Source organism: Propithecus coquereli, unplaced genomic scaffold (genome assembly GCF_000956105.1).
Source record: "Propithecus coquereli isolate 6110/MARCELLA unplaced genomic scaffold, Pcoq_1.0 Scaffold475, whole genome shotgun sequence".
Taxonomy (NCBI): Eukaryota; Metazoa; Chordata; class Mammalia; order Primates; family Indriidae; genus Propithecus; species Propithecus coquereli.
The window spans coordinates 435,732-456,178 of NW_012150563.1; the positions used below are offsets into that span (position 1 = coordinate 435,732).

General features: G+C 39.4%; 1 protein-coding gene across 1 annotated transcript; it reads right to left on the bottom strand.

Annotated features, from left to right (window-relative positions):
* Positions 1 to 2,353: 2,353 nt before the first annotated feature.
* CISD2 (CDGSH iron sulfur domain 2) lies at positions 2,354 to 19,342 on the bottom strand. The gene is made up of 3 exons (XM_012655378.1): positions 19,120 to 19,342; positions 4,699 to 4,913; positions 2,354 to 2,719 (listed from the first exon to the last, which is right to left on the bottom strand). Exons 1-3 carry the CDS (start codon positions 19,220 to 19,222, stop codon positions 2,630 to 2,632), a joined length of 408 nt encoding a protein of 135 aa, XP_012510832.1. The 5' UTR covers positions 19,223 to 19,342; the 3' UTR covers positions 2,354 to 2,629.
* Between the last annotated feature and the right edge of the window lie 1,105 nt (positions 19,343 to 20,447).

Below are 20,447 nucleotides of genomic sequence, written 5' to 3' on the forward strand. Positions count from 1 at the left end.
ATTTCTAATGGAAGGAAGCCTATGGGATCGCGATGAGGAAGGTAGAACTATATAGATCAGCAGTTGGCTTAATTGGCTTCCCATAAACTTATTAACAAATTAGGTTGCAAAATGCAAAAGCAATTTAATGAATCATCCTATGAGGCATTGAACTCGAAGCTGAATTGTAATGTGCTTTTCATAATACAACTTGTTTAATTACTCATATGAATGAATCATTAATAACTCAAGCCTGCTAACATTTTTGGATACCTGATATTTATGTAATGGTGGTGCTCATTTGCTGAGTAAGGCATTAGTAGTTTCCTAGGTAAGCAGGAGAAGCAGCCGTCAAAACAATCATGTGACACAGTTACAACAGGGCTGTTTCTCGAAGGCTCTAGAAACCCCAGCCATGTATTTCAAGAGCTAAGTTACTTCTCTTAGCTGTCAGTTCAGACGCATCTGGTTATGAGACGGCTACTTTTTAAAGTGGACATGATAAAATTCTGTGAATTTACAAGAAGTGATGGCAACTGATAATAATGCTTATGCAAAGGAATTATTAAAACAGCTTGCTACCAGTCCCAGGCTTCTGAAAAATTTGCACAAGTAGGAAAATATGTGGGCATAGCTCTTTATCATATCTTAACAATTGAAAATGTGAGGGGTGAAAAACTTTTATTCTGAGAGTATAACCATGTTATTTGGGGGGTATTAAAATTACCTTTCATGAGAGAATTCATTTTCAATTTTTTAAGTGTTATTTGAGAAAATTAAAAGTCGATAATTTTAGTCTCCACATTTTTAGTAAATTTACCGCCAGTGAAATCTAAGTACGGGAACCACTAGAACATGTATAAAAACATGTTGCTGAGTTGCAGTGAACGATTTTACAAAAAGAAAAGTATCGCATGACCACAGATCAAGATACGCAAACTTTTGCTGAGGGGGACTTCTCCCGAAGTCTTGCGACCAACTGTGGAAAAACAGTTGGTTAATCTGACAGCGAAGTCCACGAAGAGTGTTGAAGAAATAGTCTCAGGAAAATACCCAGAGCCAAAGTGCGAGCACCTTGTATCCCTCCCCACTGACAGGAGAGAGGAAAGGGCAGCGATCTGGACACGCACGTCGTAGACTCTCAAAAACCACAGACTGAGCTCTCACTCTAGCTCTAAAATCCATGCTATTGGTCACGACCAAGTAAAGATCACATAGCAGAACCTACTGACATCACACGTAAAAATTAAAAACCCAAGTACCATGCTTGCTGTAGTGTCTGGTACCATATAGGCGCTCAATGACTATTAGCTTTATTAATGGAAGAAAGATTAACTATGTCTGCCCCTTGTACCTTCATATAAAAAGAAAGCTTAGTGAACTAAATGGATCGTGCCTTCAGACAGACTTAAGGATAGCTATTGATATCCAACGTAAGATGAAACTAAAAAGACTTTCAGTAACATTTAAAAGAATCTCCAGTACGCTTTCTTTGTGAACTTTTTTGCACAGTTGGCCCTTGGACAACACGGGTTTGAACTGGATGGACCTACTTAAGCGTGGACTTTTTTCAGCCCAACTTGGATCAGTATTCCGTGGATGCAGACAGCTGCCCCGCCCCGCCCCCGCAGAGGGCCAACTTTTCGTTTCTGCGGGTTTATGGCCCTGCGGGACGTGAACAAGCATGGATTCTGGTCCCCGCGGGCAGCCGTGGAACCAATCCCTCCTCGTATACACAGGAGGGCTGTATTTTGTTTTCATGGTTAAACTGTTAAAGGATGAAAATGTTCATATAAACACAATTTTGAACACTTAACTATTTATCAGTGTAATATGAATTCACATATACTTTATTTCTAATTGACCTTCAAATTGTAGCAGCCCATGAGGTTAGCCTGTGCTCTTGCCACTTCTTAGACAAACAGCTCAAGATACACACACACACACACACACACACACACACACACACACACACACAGTAAAGAGACACGGGCAAACCTTTTGTAAAGTAAATAAATCTTTTATAATGGAAATAACTGTTCCCAGTAGAACTTTTTATATCCAGTTTACTACTTTTCTGAAATTGGGATATTCATATTAATCAGACAGCAATCTCTGTAAATCAAAGAACGTATGTCTGTGAAAACGAGTAATTCTTGATTACAATAGTTTTCGTAATTCATCTAAACACAATGGAGTGCGGAAGGCCAAAAGGAAAAATAAATACTTCAAACTATCAAAACAAAAGAGATATGAAAAAATAATATATTTAATGGTGTGGAGGGAAAATTTCAAAATATAGATTCTGCTGAAAATAATGACATTCAAAAAAAACAGCTTTGGACACATTGCCAAAATTCAGATTTTTCTCAACTAAAATCAGAAATGTTGATTCTATTGTTGGAAGATACATTAATTCTTTGAAGTCAGAGTAAGAGGCTTGACAATTTAATTTCTATATAAGTGACTGTTTGAATATATAAAGTATCAAATATAAACAGTAGTGTAGCAAGTAGATAAACTGACAGAAATAACTATTCAACCAGTAGTAATAACTAAGATCACCATTTCAAAATCTCCTATACACAAAGAATGAGAAAAGACTGTTGTAAGATTTTACACAATTGAATCCGACCCTGATTCCTGACGACTACACGTCTTTCTTCTTCAGGATTAGCGGCCCCACGTTGTCTCCTGTCAACTCGTTGTGCTTGTTGTGGGAGCCGTCACAGGCAGGAAACTGCGAGAAAACAGGTTACAAGTACCTGTTAAACATGTGATTCATTAAGTGTAAATATCTGTGCATGCGTCATAAAGAAAGCATACCACTTGCTAAAATAAATTCATCAGATGGCTTCCCTGAGTAATATATATTCTACATCTAACCCAACCATATTCCCATACCACAGCAGAATTTTAACAATTTAAATAGTTACTTCATTATTTGAGTTAGATTTTAAATAAAAACTTTTGAGTGACTCAAATAGGTTTAAAAGGGAATCAAAATAAACTCTTGGTCTTTCGTGGAGCTCTAAAGCTCATCTCTTAACTTGTTTAAATTTAAAAAGGAAGGAATTTAAATTGAAAATAAATTAATATTTTATAATTGTTTCTACTATAACACTCATGTATAAAATTTTTGAAAAAAATTAAAATATATTTTTAAAAATTCATTCATAATCCATCCAGATATAGGTAACAATAATTAATATTTTGGTATATTTTTCCTATGCATTTACCATATTCATTTTTTTAAAAACAAAATTGGGATCGTATTATAATATGCTTTTCTTACTTGTGCTATATCAGGGTCTCATGTCATTAAATATTCTTTAAAAACACGATCCGTAATGGCTTCCTAATATCCCATCATTTGTATTGTATCTGTTCCCTTATTATCACACATTTAGTTTCTAAAATTTTGCTATTACAAAGCATGCTGTGATGAACAATATTGTACTTAAGACCTCTACTAGGCCAGGTGTGGTGGCTGGCGCCTCTAATCCTAGCACTTTGGGAGGCTGAGATGTTTGAGGAGTTTGAGGTTGAGTCGAGCTATGGATGACACCACTGCACTCTAGCCAGAGTGACAGGGTGAGATGCTATCCCCAAAACAAAACCACACCATGAAGATCAGACATTAAAAATCAAGTAACTTGGCCGGGTGCGGTGGCTCACACCTGTAATCCTAGTACTTTGGGAGGCCAAGGCGGGTGGATCACTCAAGGTCAGGAGTTCGAGACCAGCCTGAGCAAGAGCGAGACCTCGTCTCTACTAAAAAATAGAAAGAAATGATCTGGACAACTAAAAATATATAGAGAGAGAAAAAAAAAAATTAGCCGGGCATGGTGGCACATGCCTGTAGTTCCAGCTACTCAGGAGGCTGAGGCAGGAGGATCGCTTGAGCCCAGGAGTCTGAGGTTGCTGTGAGCTAGGCTGACGCCATGGTACTCACTCTAGCCCAGGCAACAAAGGGAGACTCTGTCTCAAAAAAAAAAAAAAAAAAAATCAAGTAACTTGCCCAACCAAAGTCATACTGTAAGTGACAGACATCAGATTTGAACACTATTCTTACTCCAAAGCTCCTTCCACTAAACCTTATGTCCTCTGTCAAAAAATAAGTGTAATGTACGTATGTACAATTTATTTATTTATTTTGTTTATTTATTTGTTTGACAGAGTCTCACTCTGTTGCCCTGGGTACAGTGCAGTGGCATCCTCATAGCTCATGGCAACCTCAAACTCCTGAGCTCAAGCGATCCTCCTGCCTGAGCCTCCTGAGCAGCCAGGACTACAGGTGCACACCAGGACGCCCGGCTAATTTTTCTATTTTTAGCAGAGATGGGGCCTCACTCTTGCTCAAGCTGGTCTCAAACACCTGAGCTCAAGCAATCCGCCCACCTCGGCCTCCAAGAGTGCTGGGATTACAGGCGTGAGCCACCGCGCCCAGCCAATGAGTGTATTGTAAGATACATGGTATGCTAGACAAATGCTGAGCATTGTGAAAGCATGAGATTTCTATCCTTCCCTGCTGCTCTAACTTTTCTAACACAAATAGTGTCAATCATGAAATGCAAACTTTAATTTAGGAATCTGGACTCCAATACCAAACACTATGGAAAAAAATCTCTCATCTCATAGAACCTCAAAACTGGAGATTTAAAAAGCACAATTCTAACAACTACAAAATTTTAGTGTATGTGTAAACAGATATCTTACCGTCTTAGAACGCCAACACCTACAATAAGCTGCTTTAGTAAGACACAGATCTTCAATGTTTATTTCATTCACCACTTTTGGATTTTCCTTTTGTATTTTAATATTAATCAAGCTATCCTTTTGTTGTTTTTTCTTCGGGAGGAATGGACGAACTGCAAGGTAGCCAAGTAGTGCGAGTACACCAAGGAAAGGTAGTAGCCGAAGCCATTCTGAAACTAAACACGGACAGATTTGTTAGAATCTGCAGTGCTCCTGTAAAAGAACTTACAATAGCATGTCTGGTTTCATCCTCGAGTTTATTTATCTATTACTTCTCACATTAATTCCTTTTTTAACTTATCTGTAAAGCTATGAATAAATAACACAATCAAGCCAGCTCTACCTAGGACCACCTTATCTATGGGCTAATTTGAGACTTGTGAAACTAGAAACCTAAATTTTCAGAAATTTCAAATATCCTATCTTATTATCCATAACAAGTCTGTGTTTGTCTACATTTCAGGAATTATGATCACTATAATTATAAACAAAATTCAAGGTGTGATGTATTGCACAGGTTTAGAAAACATTTTCGCTCTTTTCTCCTTAATGTCATGTCAAATTCATCCAACAGAATACCTGTAAAATTTTTACCATTGATTTATAATTTAAGACAGAAGTTGCCTTCAATGCTTTAATTTACATTTTTTGGTAACTGTTCTTAAAGAACACGGAAATGTTGTGTAAAAGCTACTGTTTTAAAGAACAAATTGAAACTTTCACATACTTAACATTCAAGTGTTAAAGATACATCTCATTCCATAACCATTCGTTAAAAGTCTTTTGTGGTACTCAGTCTGTCTTAAGAGGACAGAGAATATAAGTGATATCCATGAGATGGTCCCTATGCCCATGGAGACAAATACTCCAGAAGACCAAGATAAACATTTCAACATTTACCAAACGTCTGCTAGTGCCCTGCCTCTGCTGGGCTCTGTAGGGAATCCTTTCCGTTCTTAAAGAGTTATCATTTAGGCGGGGCGCAGTGGCTCACGCCTGTAATCCTAGCTCTCTGGGAGGCCGAGGCAGGCGGATTGTTTGAGCTCAGGAGTTCGAAACCAGCCTGAGCAAGAGCGAGACCCCGTCTCTACTAAAATTAGAAAGAAATTACTTGGACGACTAAAAATATATAGAAAAAATTAGCCGGGCATGGTGGCGCATGCCTGTAGTCCCAGCTACTCAGGAGGCTGAGGCAGGAGGATCGCTTGAGCCCAGGAGTTTGAGGTTGCTGTGAGCTAGGCTGACGCCACGGCACTCTAGCCCGGGCAACACAGTGAGACTCTGTCTCAAAAAAAATAAAAAAATAAAAAAAAAAAAAAGTTATCATTTTACTTCTTTCACTGAGTGCATACCTAATACCTTGCTAGGCAGTATGTAGAAATACTTAGCTGAGAAAAAGAGAAAAACAGGAATATGCCAAAGAATGCTAATAAATGTTAAAAATAAATGTAAAATAGGAATACTATCGATACCTACCAAATACAGTTGTTTGAGCTAACACAGTGTTAAATGAGATAGTACAGTTGTACTCGTAGCATAGTCTATTAAATGAATATGTACTCTTAGGCTATGCTACGAGTACAACTGTAGTAAGTGGGTATCATTACTATTCCCATTTCGTATGTGCAGATTTAGTCTAGGACAGTCTAAATCCAAAGCGTGTTGTCAATTATCATGAATCAAATCCACAGATCTAAAATTAAATCTGTTCCTCTCTTGGTAAAGCTACTCTCATGAGATAACTGTTCTTACTATTTAACTACTGGAAAAAAGCGTTAATACTGACTTTTTCAAAATGGAATTATTTTCGACACACCACTGTGCAAGGAGCTCTAAATGAAACAATCTATGTATATCCCGTATGTATAGCACCTATAAGAGTGCCTGACATAGAAAAGATACACGATAAATGGTAATTTTTATTAAGAGATTATGGAGATTGGTGACGAAGCAGTAGTAACTCCTTTGAAAAAATATTTTGCCAAATCAACTTGACAATGCTATTGGGTGGAAATCTTTGGAGATGTAATCTTCTAGTCATCAGAATGAAAAGAAACTCTGTAAGGGTAAGGGCCTTTGTCATGTTGGCTGTTGTATTCTCATCAACAAAGTGGAGACACTTCATACAGAGTCTCTGAATGAATTAAAGTTCTGGAGATGACACAGAACTGTTTCCTAGGGGAGGAGGGGTCTCCGTATAGATCTGTACTATTTAATATGGAAGCCACTAGCCACTGTTTAGACATGTACCCAAGCTTTTCTTTCCATCAGGTATGACAGGATGATAGACACGTAGACAACTGCCTCAGAAGCAGAGTTTATTACTTACAGTTCTCAAGAGGAGGGGTACACCATGCAACACGGGGCCATGTGGGGAAGCACCAGGTTGGTTAAGAGGAAGAAAGAGGTGATAGAAAATCATGAACACAGGCCTTTATTGTGGTTACCATGGAAAAGGCAAGGCAGGGAAAGGTAAACAGTTTAGTGTTGGCTAGCTTGAATAATTTCAGTGGACTCTGAGCTAAATAAAGGGCTGGTCCCTAGTTACTGGGTACCTACCCGTGGGGTGATTGAGAGCTGGAGAAATACTGGCTTGGTGTGTCAGAGTTAGACAGAGGAAGTAGACGAGGTAGTTGGGGTTATGGGCTTTGGATGGGCTGGTTTGCAATAGGACAGGCATGCTCACAGGCAAGCTGTTTAGTATCTCTAGGAATTAAATGAGCTAGTCCTGGGAGGAGCAGTTTCTCCACAGCCAGCAACGCCCGAAAGATATCAAAGCATCATAAAATACAGAAAATAAAAAACGTGATTAATACACACATGTGGCTATTTACATGTAAAAAAATTAAGTAAAAGTCAAAATTCTATTCCTAAGACATACTGGTCACCTCTCACGGACTCGACAGCCATATGTGGCTAGTGGCTGCCATATTCAAGAGTACTGAGAACTTTCCATAACCACCAAGTTTACTGCAGTGCTGCTAGAGATCATGGCTCTATAATGACCTCCATAGCATGGCAAGGCTACCTTTCCAGCTTCAGCTCCTACAAACATCCCCTTCTCATACACCTGAAGCCAGCCACAGCTTTTGCCTAGGAGCAGCCACCCTGAGTTCTTTGGAGTTCCTTCTATCTGCAATGCTTTTGCTACCTCTGGTTTATCTACCTAATTTGGATGGACCCTTCAAAAGACGAGGGTCAAATATTACTTCCTCCTGAAGTCTTCCTCAAGACTTCACGACGCAGAATTAATCGCTTCCTCCTATGCTTCCAAGCCCCCTTCCTCATGTTTCTGCTGTTACACTACTATAAAATTATTTGTTTCTAAAGTTGTCTATTCCATAAGGTTGTGAAGAAAGGGGGCTGTGTTCTACTCTTCCTGGCACAAGTTGATGCCTCATAAATGTTTAATGAGTGACTTAATGAATGAATGAATAAGCACAAATGTCAGTCACTTTCCTACTCCCCACATTATTCTGTAATTTGTATTTACACTTATCTTCTAGATCAGGCAATGAATGTCTTAGCTTGATTTGGCCCCAGAATCCAGTATGTGCCTTGAAACAATAGTCATCCAGTGTTTGTTCAATGTGGAGTAACACTGTTATTCTATACATTACAGTATTAAAAAGTCACAAGAGGCCAGGTGCGGTGGCTCACGCCTGTAATCCTAGCACTCTGGGAGGCTAAGGTTTGAGCTCAGGAGTTCGAAACCAGCCTGAGCAAGAGCGAGACCCCGTCTCTACTAAAAAAAAATAGAAAGAAATTAATTGGACAACTAAAAATATACAGAAAAAATTAGCCGGGCATGGTGGCGCATGCCTGTAGTCCCAGCTACTCGGGAGGCTGAGGCAGGAGGATCACTTGAGCCCAGGAGTGTGAGGTTGCTGTGAGCTAGGCTGACGCCACGGCACTCACTCTAGCCCGGGCAACACAGTGAGACTTTGTCTCAAAAAAAAAATAAAAAGTCACAAGAAGTTAAATGACCAAAACAAATGAATAGAAATGTAAAGAAAAAAACCTTTAGACTTGCACTACTCTAAAAAAATACAATAATGAGAGGTAGTATTACCTCCTCCAACAAAATAATAACTTATAAAAGTCTTAGGGCAATCTATTTTTAAAGATGATCAACTATAATTAAACTAATGAAAAGCTTTATAAATGAAAGCAATATAGCCTGTAAAGCTCAATTCAAATCACTTTAAGTATACTTATTAAGGCTGATTTTTTTTATTGATACATAGTAATTATACATATTTATGGGGTACATGAGATCTTTTGATACATGCATACAATGTATATTGATCAAATCAGGGTAATGGGACATCCATCACCTCAAACATTTATCATTTCTTTGTGTTGAGAACATTCCAAATCTTTTCTATTTTGAAACACACAATAAATTACTGATAACTATGGTCACCTTATTATACTACTGAACACTAGAACTTATTCCTTCTAACTCTATTTTTGTACCCACTGACCAACCTCTTTTCATTCTCCTACTGCCAGCCTTCCCAGCCTCTTATAACTACCATCTACTCTCCACTTCCATGAGATCCACTTTTTTAGCTCTCACATGAGAGTGAGGACATGCGATATTTGTCTTTCTGTGAATTAAGGCTGATTTTTAGTGAAGAAATATAAAATACGGAAGAATCAAGCAAGAAATTTTTTAAAATCTTTTAAGACAGGCTATTTCCTATGAACTTGTTTGATATATGTTCAGCCATTACAGATATTTTAGATACTTTGAAGGGGAAAATATTACCTAACTATAAATAATGTATAAAATAAAGTAATATATTTAACACAGCATACATTTTTATTGTTTTAGAATTAAAAAAAATAACATTATATAAAATTTGGAAAATCTAGAAATGTATAAAAAATAAAGCTACTTATAATCCTACCAGCAAAAGATAACATTTTGGTGTATTTATGTCCTTTTTGGGGAGGGATGTAAATACATATACCATAAATGCTTAAAAAAAAAAAAAAGGCTATAGGCTGGGCATGGTGGCTCACATCTGTAATCTCAGCACTTTGGGAGGCAAAGACAGGATTGCTTGAGGCTAGGAGTTTTGCCGCTTCATAAATTAATATTACTATATTAGAGACACAAATGATCTCAGGAGTTTTGCACGGCTTTGCCCCGAAGGAATATGTGAACGTGTTAGTTTGCATATCAAAGCTGCTTCACCTCAGGAGGGCATCTCACAGGTCAGTGGCAGCTGCTTTCCAAGGTGACGCTGCAGTCCCAAACCTGTGGTTCTCGCCTGTTTTAATGACAAAGCAGATCTGCAAGGAGCCACGGGATGAGAGCTGATCAAAGAGTGCCCACTCGAGAGACAGACACCTGTGGCTAAAAGCAATTAGCCCAAGGGACAGTTTCTGCTTAAACTCCTGACTATCTGTCTCAATCCACAATAACTTGATAAAGAAATATGGAGCCACTATATCTCTGTTTAACCCTTCTGTTAAGTGATAAATTCACCTTAGAACTCAGAAGTTTGTCTTTGCAAGATTTTGTAAGCGTTTGTTCACATAGATAGAGTTAGTTAAGGGATCTATAGAAGCCTTTTGAAAGACTTTTAACCTAAAACGGACTACCTGTTATTATGTAAATCTGTTAAGCCTGGCAACCAATCACTGTGCCTATGAATACCCACGTAAAACTTCACTCGTGGCCTGACAATTGACAGGGATATTCGTGAGGACCCCTGAGAACCCCACTTTGCCTTTTCTTTATATAAATCTATAAAACTATACCTTCATCTCTGTGTATTCTTTTATTTCTATTATTTTCCATTTTCTAGTATTTTCTTAACCTTTGCGATGACCCCTACCTAAGGGATCCGATTTTTTGCTGGGAGTATAGCTAACTCCCTGCAGAGTTTGACACCAGCCTGGGCAACACAGCAAGACCCCGTCACAACAGAAAATTTTTAAAAATTAGCCAGGCATGGTGGCACATGCCTGTAGTCCCAGCTGCTCAGGAAATTGAGGAAAGAGGATCACTTGAGCTCTGGAGTTCAAGGTTGCAGTGAGTTGTAATCACCACTGCACTCCAGCCTGGGCAACAAAGCAAGACCTTGTGTCTTAAAAAAAACAAAAAAGAGACTACATTATATATACAGTCCATATCCTACCCTTTTCACTTAATAGTATATCAGATTTTTATATCATTTTCCCAATTCCTTAATACCATTTTGAAACATGAATTTTAATGGCTGTATCCACCTATCAGGTTCCCTAATCACAATATAAGATATACAAGGGCGGGGGCCTTATTTGTCTGGGTCACCACTGTGTCCCCAGTGCCTAAATAATGCCTGGCTCAATTTATATAATTTGCTTTTTATTGAGGTATAATTTACGGCTCAGTTTGCTGAGCTTTGTGTTAAGTGTTCAGTTTGATGAGTTTTGAAACCACCTAAAGCCTAAAGTTATTTCCATCATCCCAGGAAGTTTGCTCTTGTACCTCTCCCATCAATCCCTTTTCGGATTTTTATCATTAAGCGCTCACTAAACATTTCTGAAAGAAGAAGTCTGACCAATTTCCTATTGTTAAACAATTTTTTACTATGCAATTATTAATTACTATAAAAACTATCAAATTTTTACTGTATAATTATCAAGTACCTACTACGCAGGCACTGTGCTAAATGCAAGAACAGCAGCTGCCTTACTTGTCTCTATGTACCCAGTGCTTGATACAGTGCCTTGCATAGAGCAGGGTCTCAATAAATAACTAATTCACAGTTTATCTATGGTATGAATCCAGATTTTCATATTCTTGGAGTCAGGTTTCTCTTGTCTGCAAAACAGGAATAACAATTATTCACCATCTGTGCAGCAATATTTGCTGAGGACCCACATTCCAGACACTGCACTAAGCAGGGACAGAGGCTGGCAGACATGGTCCCTGCTCTCACACAGCACACATTTCAAAAGAGACAGACGATAAACAACTGAACGAATAAATGAGATAATCACAGACTGTAGTAAGAGCTCTGACGGAAATAAACGGGATGATGTAAGAGAAAAAGAGACTAACCTAGGGCTGGAGCAGGAGGTTGGCTCCAACTTTAGGTAGGGATCAGGGAAGGTTTCTGAAGAAAAGGACCTTTAAGCAGAGACCTGAAGAATGAGGAGAAGCTAGGGGTTCAAAGACATGAGAGTAGAACTTTCAAGGCACTGGGAAGAATATAGGCCAAGAATCTTCCAACTTCGTAAGATTGCTAGGAACAAGTGAAGTAGGAAACCACTCAGTAAAAACTACGGAACACTATTCAAAAGGAAACTATTAATGCACTGCCTCAGAGCTACAATTATGTAAATATCTTTCTTCCTCACTGAACGAAAAGATCCCTAACACACTACCCTTTAAGAGAGACTTATATAAACCAAGACTTTAATAAATTTTAGCTGAATTGAGTTTGTACTCCATTTAACTGACATTTGCCTTTGTTCATGGCTTGTGAATGATAACAGAGTACGTTAAAATATAGGAAGACTGCTTAGAATATTTAAGAAAAAAAATTTTCAGCACCACTCTCCAAAACTATAACACGTCACTGACACATGTCGGGTGATGGGACAGGTATTGAAGACATAAAAATTATAAGACACAGTCCCCACCACAAAGGAGCTTTCCATCTAGTAAGGAATATAAATGTATAAAAAATGATTATAGTACTGTGTAGTATGAGCAATCATATGCAAGCAAAAACAGAGGTAGACATGATTAACTCTTTGCTGAGATGAGCAAACACTTGACAGGTTTTGATACTTCATCAGCTGTCTAAAAGATGGGTAAGAGTACAGAGTTGACAGGCAGATGAGAGAAGGAGCTGCATTCCAGGCAGAGGGAACAGCACAGGCTAAGGCACAGAGGAGACTAAGCACCATGGTATCGCTACAATCCAAGGAAAGAGGGGAGGAGACTATAGAAGTGAGCAGGTGTCACATGATGGAAAGCTCTGGCATGCAACACGTAGGTAAGAATCTACCCTATGCACAGGAGGAAATCACTGAAATATTTGAATATTAATGTAACTGGAAAATTGTTCACTTACGACATCACTCTGGTATCAGATGGAAGATGGGTTAAAGCAGGGCCATAAGGAAGAGCAGGGAGGGCTTGTGGTAGGAGAACAAAAGGCAAGACAACCTGTTGGAAATCCACTGCAATAGCCCCGAAGAAAATAATTCGAGCTTAAACTAAGGCAGTGGCCATTAAAGCAGAGAAGTGTGAGAAATAGTCTCTATTGTGATTTCTTAAAACTGCCTAGAACAATGTGTGTGTGCTTACATTTTCTGAGGAGACAGCTTACACCTTTCACTAGGATCTTAGACTGTAATCCAGCCCCACCCCTTGAAATTTAAGAACCACTAACTCAAGTAGCAAAATCAATAGGCTTTGGTGACTGATTAGGCGTGAAACATGAGATGAATAAAGGAAGTGAAGCTCCTTCATGGTCCCTAGGTTTCTGGTTTCATTATATGGATGAATGGAGACACTGGTCTCTAATAAAAACAAAAACCACCCAGAAAAGCATATACGAGGAAGGGCAGCTGTAAGCAGGAAAAGAACGGGGCAGTGTTGTAAGAGAAAGGGAAAAAGAATGTAGGGGAAAGACTAAAGGTCAACAGGTAACAGAAAAGGCGGGACGGTAATACCGGCGGATGGTGCAAGTTCTAAAGGAAGACACACCTTTTTTGGAAGAGGTGACATGGTTCTGGAGTGGAAGGAGCTGTGCAGAGCCTGTAAGATGCCACCTTCCTCTGCTCCCTCTGTCTCAGAAAGACAAGGAGGGACAGAAAAAAGACACCACTCAGAGAGCTGCAGGGGAAATGGTTTCCTCAGGAATAGCTTTGTTTCATTCAGGGCAAGGAGGAGCCTCTATGAGAAATACCAAGGGTTTTTAGAGACATGCCAGGATTAGAAGATGAAAGTTTGAGATAAGATCGGAGGTTGAAGAAAGACACATTTTGCGCTACAGTTCAGTCACACAGAGGGCACTGGCTGTCCTCAACGTTCGGTCCATTTGTAAAAGTACCCAGTTAGGCAGCATTTTGTTTACTCATTTGAACGAAAAAGGGTTGTACTTTCTTAAACTTTTTTCCTTAATTAAAAATTTTCACTTCTGATGGACCTTCTTCCTCTGTCAGCGCAGATTTCCTGTTTCTAATTTAAAGAAGAAAATCACCTGTTTCTAATTAAAACAAAAATCAAACTGCACTTATACTATTAATACTGAGCAGGTTCCTAATATTCATACTGACTTTTGTGTCCCACTATTAAGATAAATAATTACATTGAGAAGGTAAAAAGAAAGATCCACCATCAGAGAAACAAAACTCAGACAGAAAAGAACATTTAAAAGCAACTTAAGTAGCAACCGATTTTAACATAAATTTTCTTGAAGTTTAGATACTGTTAAAAAGAAAGTATCTCCTTAGGGAAATAGAAGGGGAAGAGTCAGCCTTTCATACAGTGGTGTAGGCTAGCTATGACTCCTATTCCTGGTCAAGAGATGTAAATAAATACTCTCATTATAAAAAACACTTTTTAAAGTACATATACACACACGTATCTCAATGAGGAATCATATTCTAAGGAACTAGAATAGAATTTTTCCTTTTCAAATTTGCAAAAGGTTACATATAATGCTACCATAAAAATAGTATTGGCAACTTGGTTCTGTTAGTTTATAATAATATATTTTCTTATGTATCATTTACAGCTAAGACAGAAATGATTTCTATTTCTCAACTGTAGAAAAAATGAAAGTAAAAATATTTTCAATGGATGGCTATACTATCACCACTTAAAACCTAACAAACTGTGTTCAGAACTGAAGGACCAATAAACATGAAATTAGTGATCAATTTTAAAATCTTTTTTCTACTCAATATTACGAACAATGTCCCAGTATCTAGACCATTGCCTGGCCCATAGAACGTGCTCAATAAATATTTGCTGACTTATGAAATTTTAAATGCAAAATAGCTATTTGGAAGAAAATGTTTAAACAAGACCCAAACTATTCTCCACAAAAGCTAATATAATCCTTAATTACACTGACTTTTAAATATAATTGATTTAACCAGGAAGAGAAGAAAGAAAACTTTTATAACTTGGAGTAACTATGTATTTTTCCAAATTTTCAAAAAAGTTTTCTATAATAAAATATCTTTCAGAAATAACCTTTATCATTTACATGTTAATAAATACAACTCTTTCATTTGAACTTAACGATTTATTATGCTTTCCTATTAAGAAAACTCATTATTGTTCCATTTGTCTCTTTTTAAAAAATTTAGGTAATAATTTACATACAATAAAATCAACAGATCTTAAGTACCTAGTTCTGAGTTGTGAACTAGGTACTAGTAGCCTAGGTAGCCTCCACCGAAAATGTGTAAAAATATATTCATAAAAATATGTGAAATACTTCCATCACCACAGAAAGTATTCTCCTGATCTTTTCTACTCTATTTTTCCACCACTGATTTCTTTTTTATTTTTAATTTTTGTTTTAGAGACAGGGTCTAGCTCTGTAATTAATCTTGAACTCCTGGGCTCAGCCTCCCGAGTAGCTAGGATTACAGGCGCATACCACCGTATCCCAACAATTGTTTAAAATTTTTTGGTAAAGCCCAGGGTCTGGCTCTGTTGCCCAGGCTGGTCTCAAATTCCTGGCCTCAAGAAATCCTCCCAAAGAGCTGGGATTACAGGTGTAAGCCACCCTGCCTGGCCCCACCACTGATTTCTTCAACCAAAGTTTTTACTCAACATAAAGTTTTTGAGACTTATCTAGTCAACCAGTGATCCGTTCCTTTTTATTGCTGACCAGTATTCTACTCTATGAATATACCATAATTTGTTTATCTAATCTCCTGTAGGTAGGTACTTGGGTTGCTTCCAGTTTGGGGGCTATTATAAAGAATGCTTGCAGAAGGCTTTTTGTGGATATGTTTTCAACTCTGTTCCACTTTTAAATTCTCAGTTCAAAATTGGCCCCTTCTGGATAAATATTAATAAAACTAATGCCCTTACAGCTGCCAGCTCTGGCGTGTTTGTGTTACTCTAGGAAATATATTATTAAAGTCTCAGACATTGCTTTGTCTTTAAGAGTAACATCTTTATGTTTCAAAGAAGTAAACTAGTTTAAGTGCGCAAAATTTCATAGCTACCTAGTAAATGTGGAAATAAACCGTCTTCTTACTCTTGAACGGGAAAATTTTTGTTTTTCTATTTTAAAAGTCTACACGATGATAAGGAAAGCTTTTTTAAAGGTCAAAGTATCAAAATATACTATACAGTCAGTCATCCCTCTGTACCCGAGGGGGACTGATTCTAGGACCTCCGCAGACACCAAAATCTGAGGATGCTTAAGTCCTTGATATAAAAGAGCATAGTATGTGTAAATAACCTATATATATCCTCCCATATACTTTAAATCATCTCTAATTGCTCATAGTACCTAATACAATGTAAATGCTACATAGCTGTTATACCATATTGCTTAGAGAATAATGATAAGAAAAAAAATATGTACATGTTCAATACAGATGCAACCATCCTAGGCCTAACTACATGTTTCATCTGTGGTGGGCTGAATGCAGACACAGAGGGCCGACTACTTAGAACAGAAGCACACCAGTTTATTTTGAAAGCCTCAATCTAGAAAATGTGACATGAACAAAGACAGGTTGCCTCTCACAGATAAGAACTGTCTATATTTAACTAGTATATGGTAATTAAGAACCTCCATGTGTTTTCTAAGAATGCAGAGTCATCATGAGAAAGTCAATTGCTTTAAAAAAAAAACAGCTAGATCTAAATAGGGAAGGAAATATAGGCAACAATAATATGAACTATCATTTTTGCTCTAATTTTCATAGAAGAAAATGGAAATATTTTCTGGTCTCCTAGACATTTTAAACAATTAATTGCTGAAAAGTTATCTCCCAGGTTTTTATTTCAACAAAAGTCTACATTATGGATTCTACGAGTAGCTCATTCAAAAAAGCCAAATGTCATTAACTATTACAATCTATTCTGAAGGGGAGACCGAGTGGAAAATGGCCACTGAAGTTTTTCTTCCATAGTTTTCCAAAATAGACCCTGCGACTGTTTTGTCCAATTCAAAACAGACCATTTCACTTTTTTCATAAAGTAGTTATTACAAGTATGTTCATGTTTCCTGAACAAATAAGGAAACAATAAAAACTAAATTGCAGGCACCCTGTAAGGGGACTTAAGTTAACTATGTGCTATTAAGATACTCAGAGTTGCCATTATTTCTGAGAATCAGTCCTCGCGTTAAATATTTAACAACTTTAAAGAGGAAGTTACCAAATATTATTGATTTTAATGGGAAAAGGTCTTGGTTAAGTTTCTTGAATGCCTTTAACAAGAATTAAATATGTGTTGACAGTAAGGATCTTCAAGAAAACACACTTCTAAAATCTTCTAGCCACTAAATCCAGTATCTTACTTTCTAATCTCCTTCAATCATCCTCTATCTACAGAAAATTCAAACTAATATAAACGCAGTCATCATCAGAATCGACACATGTAATTCAGGTTACCCTGGACTGGCGTCAGAGTATGGGGACGTTTTCCTTTCTTGACTGTTAAAAACTCAACAGTTAACTTACGCAAATCATTAAGAAGGTAAATTGGCAAAAGGGAACAAATGTCACAAAATGATCATACCCTTTTGATCTAGTAGTACCAATTTAGTGAATACATTCAAGAGTATAATTCAAAGGGGGAAAAATGACAACTGGTATATGGCTACTTAGCACTGAACTATTACATTAAGAATAAAAAAAAAAGAAACATTCCAAGTTTCCAGCTGCAAGGGAGTAGTTAGAACTACTGTAATGTCAAAACTAAAGTAAGATTACATGGTTGTTAGAGTAAATGAGGAATACATTAAAATACATAAAGTACTTAAGTAAAAGAAATGATACAGGGGGAAAGGTCAAAATTTTACATAATATGGGAGGCCCAGGTATGTTGGCTCACACCTGGAATCCTACCACTCTGGGAGGCCCAGGCAGGAGGATGGCTTGGAGACCAGCCCTAGCAAGAGTGAGATCCCCTCTCTACTCAAAAGAGAAAAATGAGCCTGGCGTCCTGATGTGTACTTGCAGTTCCAGCTACTTGGGCGGCTGAGGCAGAAGGATCGCTTGAGCTCAAGAGTTTGAAGTTGTAGTGAGCTATGATGATGCCGCTGCACTCTAGCCCCGGCAACAGAGCAAGACAGCCTCAATTTAAAAAAAAAAAAAAAAAAATCTACAGAATTGCTGCAATCCACTTCCAATAACCTTCACTTATTTGGTACTAGTTCTTTTGGTCCACAGAGAACAAATCTTATTTTTCTCCTACCAGACAGCCTTCCAATGGCTGTATTGTAGGTCAGCTACTCTCGATCTCCAGCACGCTCCAGGCTAAGCAACCCCATTCCCTGTACCCAGGACACAGGCGCTCACTATCTGCGGGTGTACTACTCAGTCTCTGAGTCTGGTTAGAACTATCCCCCACAATGAAAGGCGCAGAACCCAACAAAAATCTTCCAAGTGTTGACTGCATTCTGGAGATTTTCATCCTTTAGGTGTGAGATCCTGAGGTGTGGGTTATTTTATGTAAAGAAGGGAACTTAAATATAGGATGTTACGTATATTCTTTAAATTTCATCTTCCGATATCCCACCCAACCTATGAACACTTTCCGGCTAAGGTATCTTTCCTCCAACTAAAGCTGCCTCAACTGGCCCCAGGACCGTAGTAACAGAGGTGACCTCGAATGCCCCCATGATAGGTCAACTCTAGCCTGTAGGAAAGGAGGTCATTTCCTAATTTCGTTACTAAATAAAACAGCCACATACGTGTTACGTGTATGTCTGCGTCTCCCTCCCACACACCCCTCCACCCAGACGCTGCGGGTAAAACCAGCCGATAACAAGGACTGCCTGGAACACGGCGCCTCAGATAACGACGACTTATCCCGCTCTGAAATGAACGAGCGCGCTGGAGAGAGACAAGAACAGGACAACAGATGAAAGAGCCCGGCCGGCGCCAACTCAGCACGTTCTCTGCAAAAACCTGGTCTCTCGGCACCGACGGGCACCGGTGACCACTACGACGCCAAGCACGCGGGGCCGCCACGCACCCGCCACGGCGGCCTCACGCGAGCCCGGGGCTGCTGCGCCGGCGCGCGCCCAGCTCGCTCCGCGCTCGGGTCACGGGGTCACGCGCCGCCGCCAGCCCCGCCCCGCGCCGTGCCCGGGGGCTTCTGCACCTCGTTCCCGGCTGGGGGAGCGTGCGAGGACGGGGCCGACGGATGCGGAGGGTTACCTGTGAGCCTGGCGAAGCCGGTAATGCTCTCGGGGACTGGCAGCCGCTTGAGATACGCGGGCAGCTGCACCTTCACGATGCGGGCCACGCTCTCCAGCACCATCCTGGCCGGCGCCGCCGCCGCTCTCCCGAAGCCCCTCCGCGGTCGGGCCGCGCTGCCGCGCCTGCGCCGAGAGCGGAAGCGGCCGAGCGCGCTCGCCGCCTGGTCCGGCGGGCGGGGCTGCGGCCCGGGAGGAGAGGCGAGCTGCCGGGCGCCGATTGGCGGCGAGCGCGTGACGCGCGCTGCGGCGGGCGCCGACCCGCGGGCCGGTGGCTGGCTAGGCGCTCTTCGGAGCCTGGGTGGTGGAGGCGGCCCTCGCGCAGACGCTGGAGGCCAGCAGGAAGGATGCCGTCGCGATGAGAGGAAGCTCGTGAGCGTGCTTTCTAACCGGAAAGTACCTTTCGGAACTGAGTGTCTCTGGCCGACTCCTCTGCCTCGATCATTTGGCCCTGGGGTTGCGCACTCACCCAAGAGCATCCGCCCCGCCGCGCCCAATGCTGCTCCTCACCCCGCAGGCCAGGGTTTAAAAAAAAGGAAAGAAATTGTCCTAGGACACTCGACATAAACCGGGAACTGCTTACAGCCCTGCCGCTCAGCACCTTAATGCAGTCCTTGCTCCAAGGTCCAGGGTTTCTGCCACTCAGACAAGACCTTAGTAGTCCCTCCTTAGATATTTTCAGTTCTTTCCAAAGGTCGTTTCTTTCCTTGGTTAAAACCCTTCGGGAAAGTGGTAAAAAAAAAATAAAATAGTTTTCTTTATGTTGCAGAGATTCTGCTAAAATCTCAAGTCATCTTGAAGATTTTTAAATTTTTCTTATTTTTATTAAAATCTAAAGAAGAAAGAGCAACATACGTAACCTAAACATCTGTATCCCCCTAATATGCTAAAATAAAAAAAAAATCTAAAGAAGATTTAAAGGGTGAAAGGAGACAGTTTCAGTCCCTTGAAACTTTTTTGCCATAACTTAGTTTCATTGTTTGGCTGAAGTCAAAATATCAAACGTGCACTTGATAACATTCCTCATTATTTACGGTTCTTTGCTTGACCAACAACATATAATAACGAACTGCGCATGGTCCAATATTTCATTTTGTATGACTTAACCGTATAACAGCCAGTTATAATAAATAATGGTTTATTTTTTATTTTTCCCTTGGTGTTTTTAAAGTGAGAAAAGGAAGGAATTGTTTTAAAGCAAACTTTCATTCTCTGGACTGTGTAATGTTTGAGATTATCTTTCACTGAGAAAAAGAACCACCATCAGTAAGAGTTCATCAAAATCTAGAT

What these genes read in the sequence shown, in the direction of transcription:
- CISD2 (XM_012655378.1), bottom strand. Translation starts at nt 19,222, where the DNA reads ATGGTGCTGGAGAGCGTGGCCCGCATCGTGAAGGTGCAGCTGCCCGCG. An exon ending in CGGCTTCGCCAGGCTCACAG is followed by an intron (nt 4,914 to 19,119) that starts GTAACCCTCCGC and finishes GTCCGTGTTTAG; the next exon opens with TTTCAGAATGGCTTCGGCTA. An exon ending in GGTGTTGGCGTTCTAAGACG is followed by an intron (nt 2,720 to 4,698) that starts GTAAGATATCTG and finishes GTTTTCTCGCAG; the next exon opens with TTTCCTGCCTGTGACGGCTC.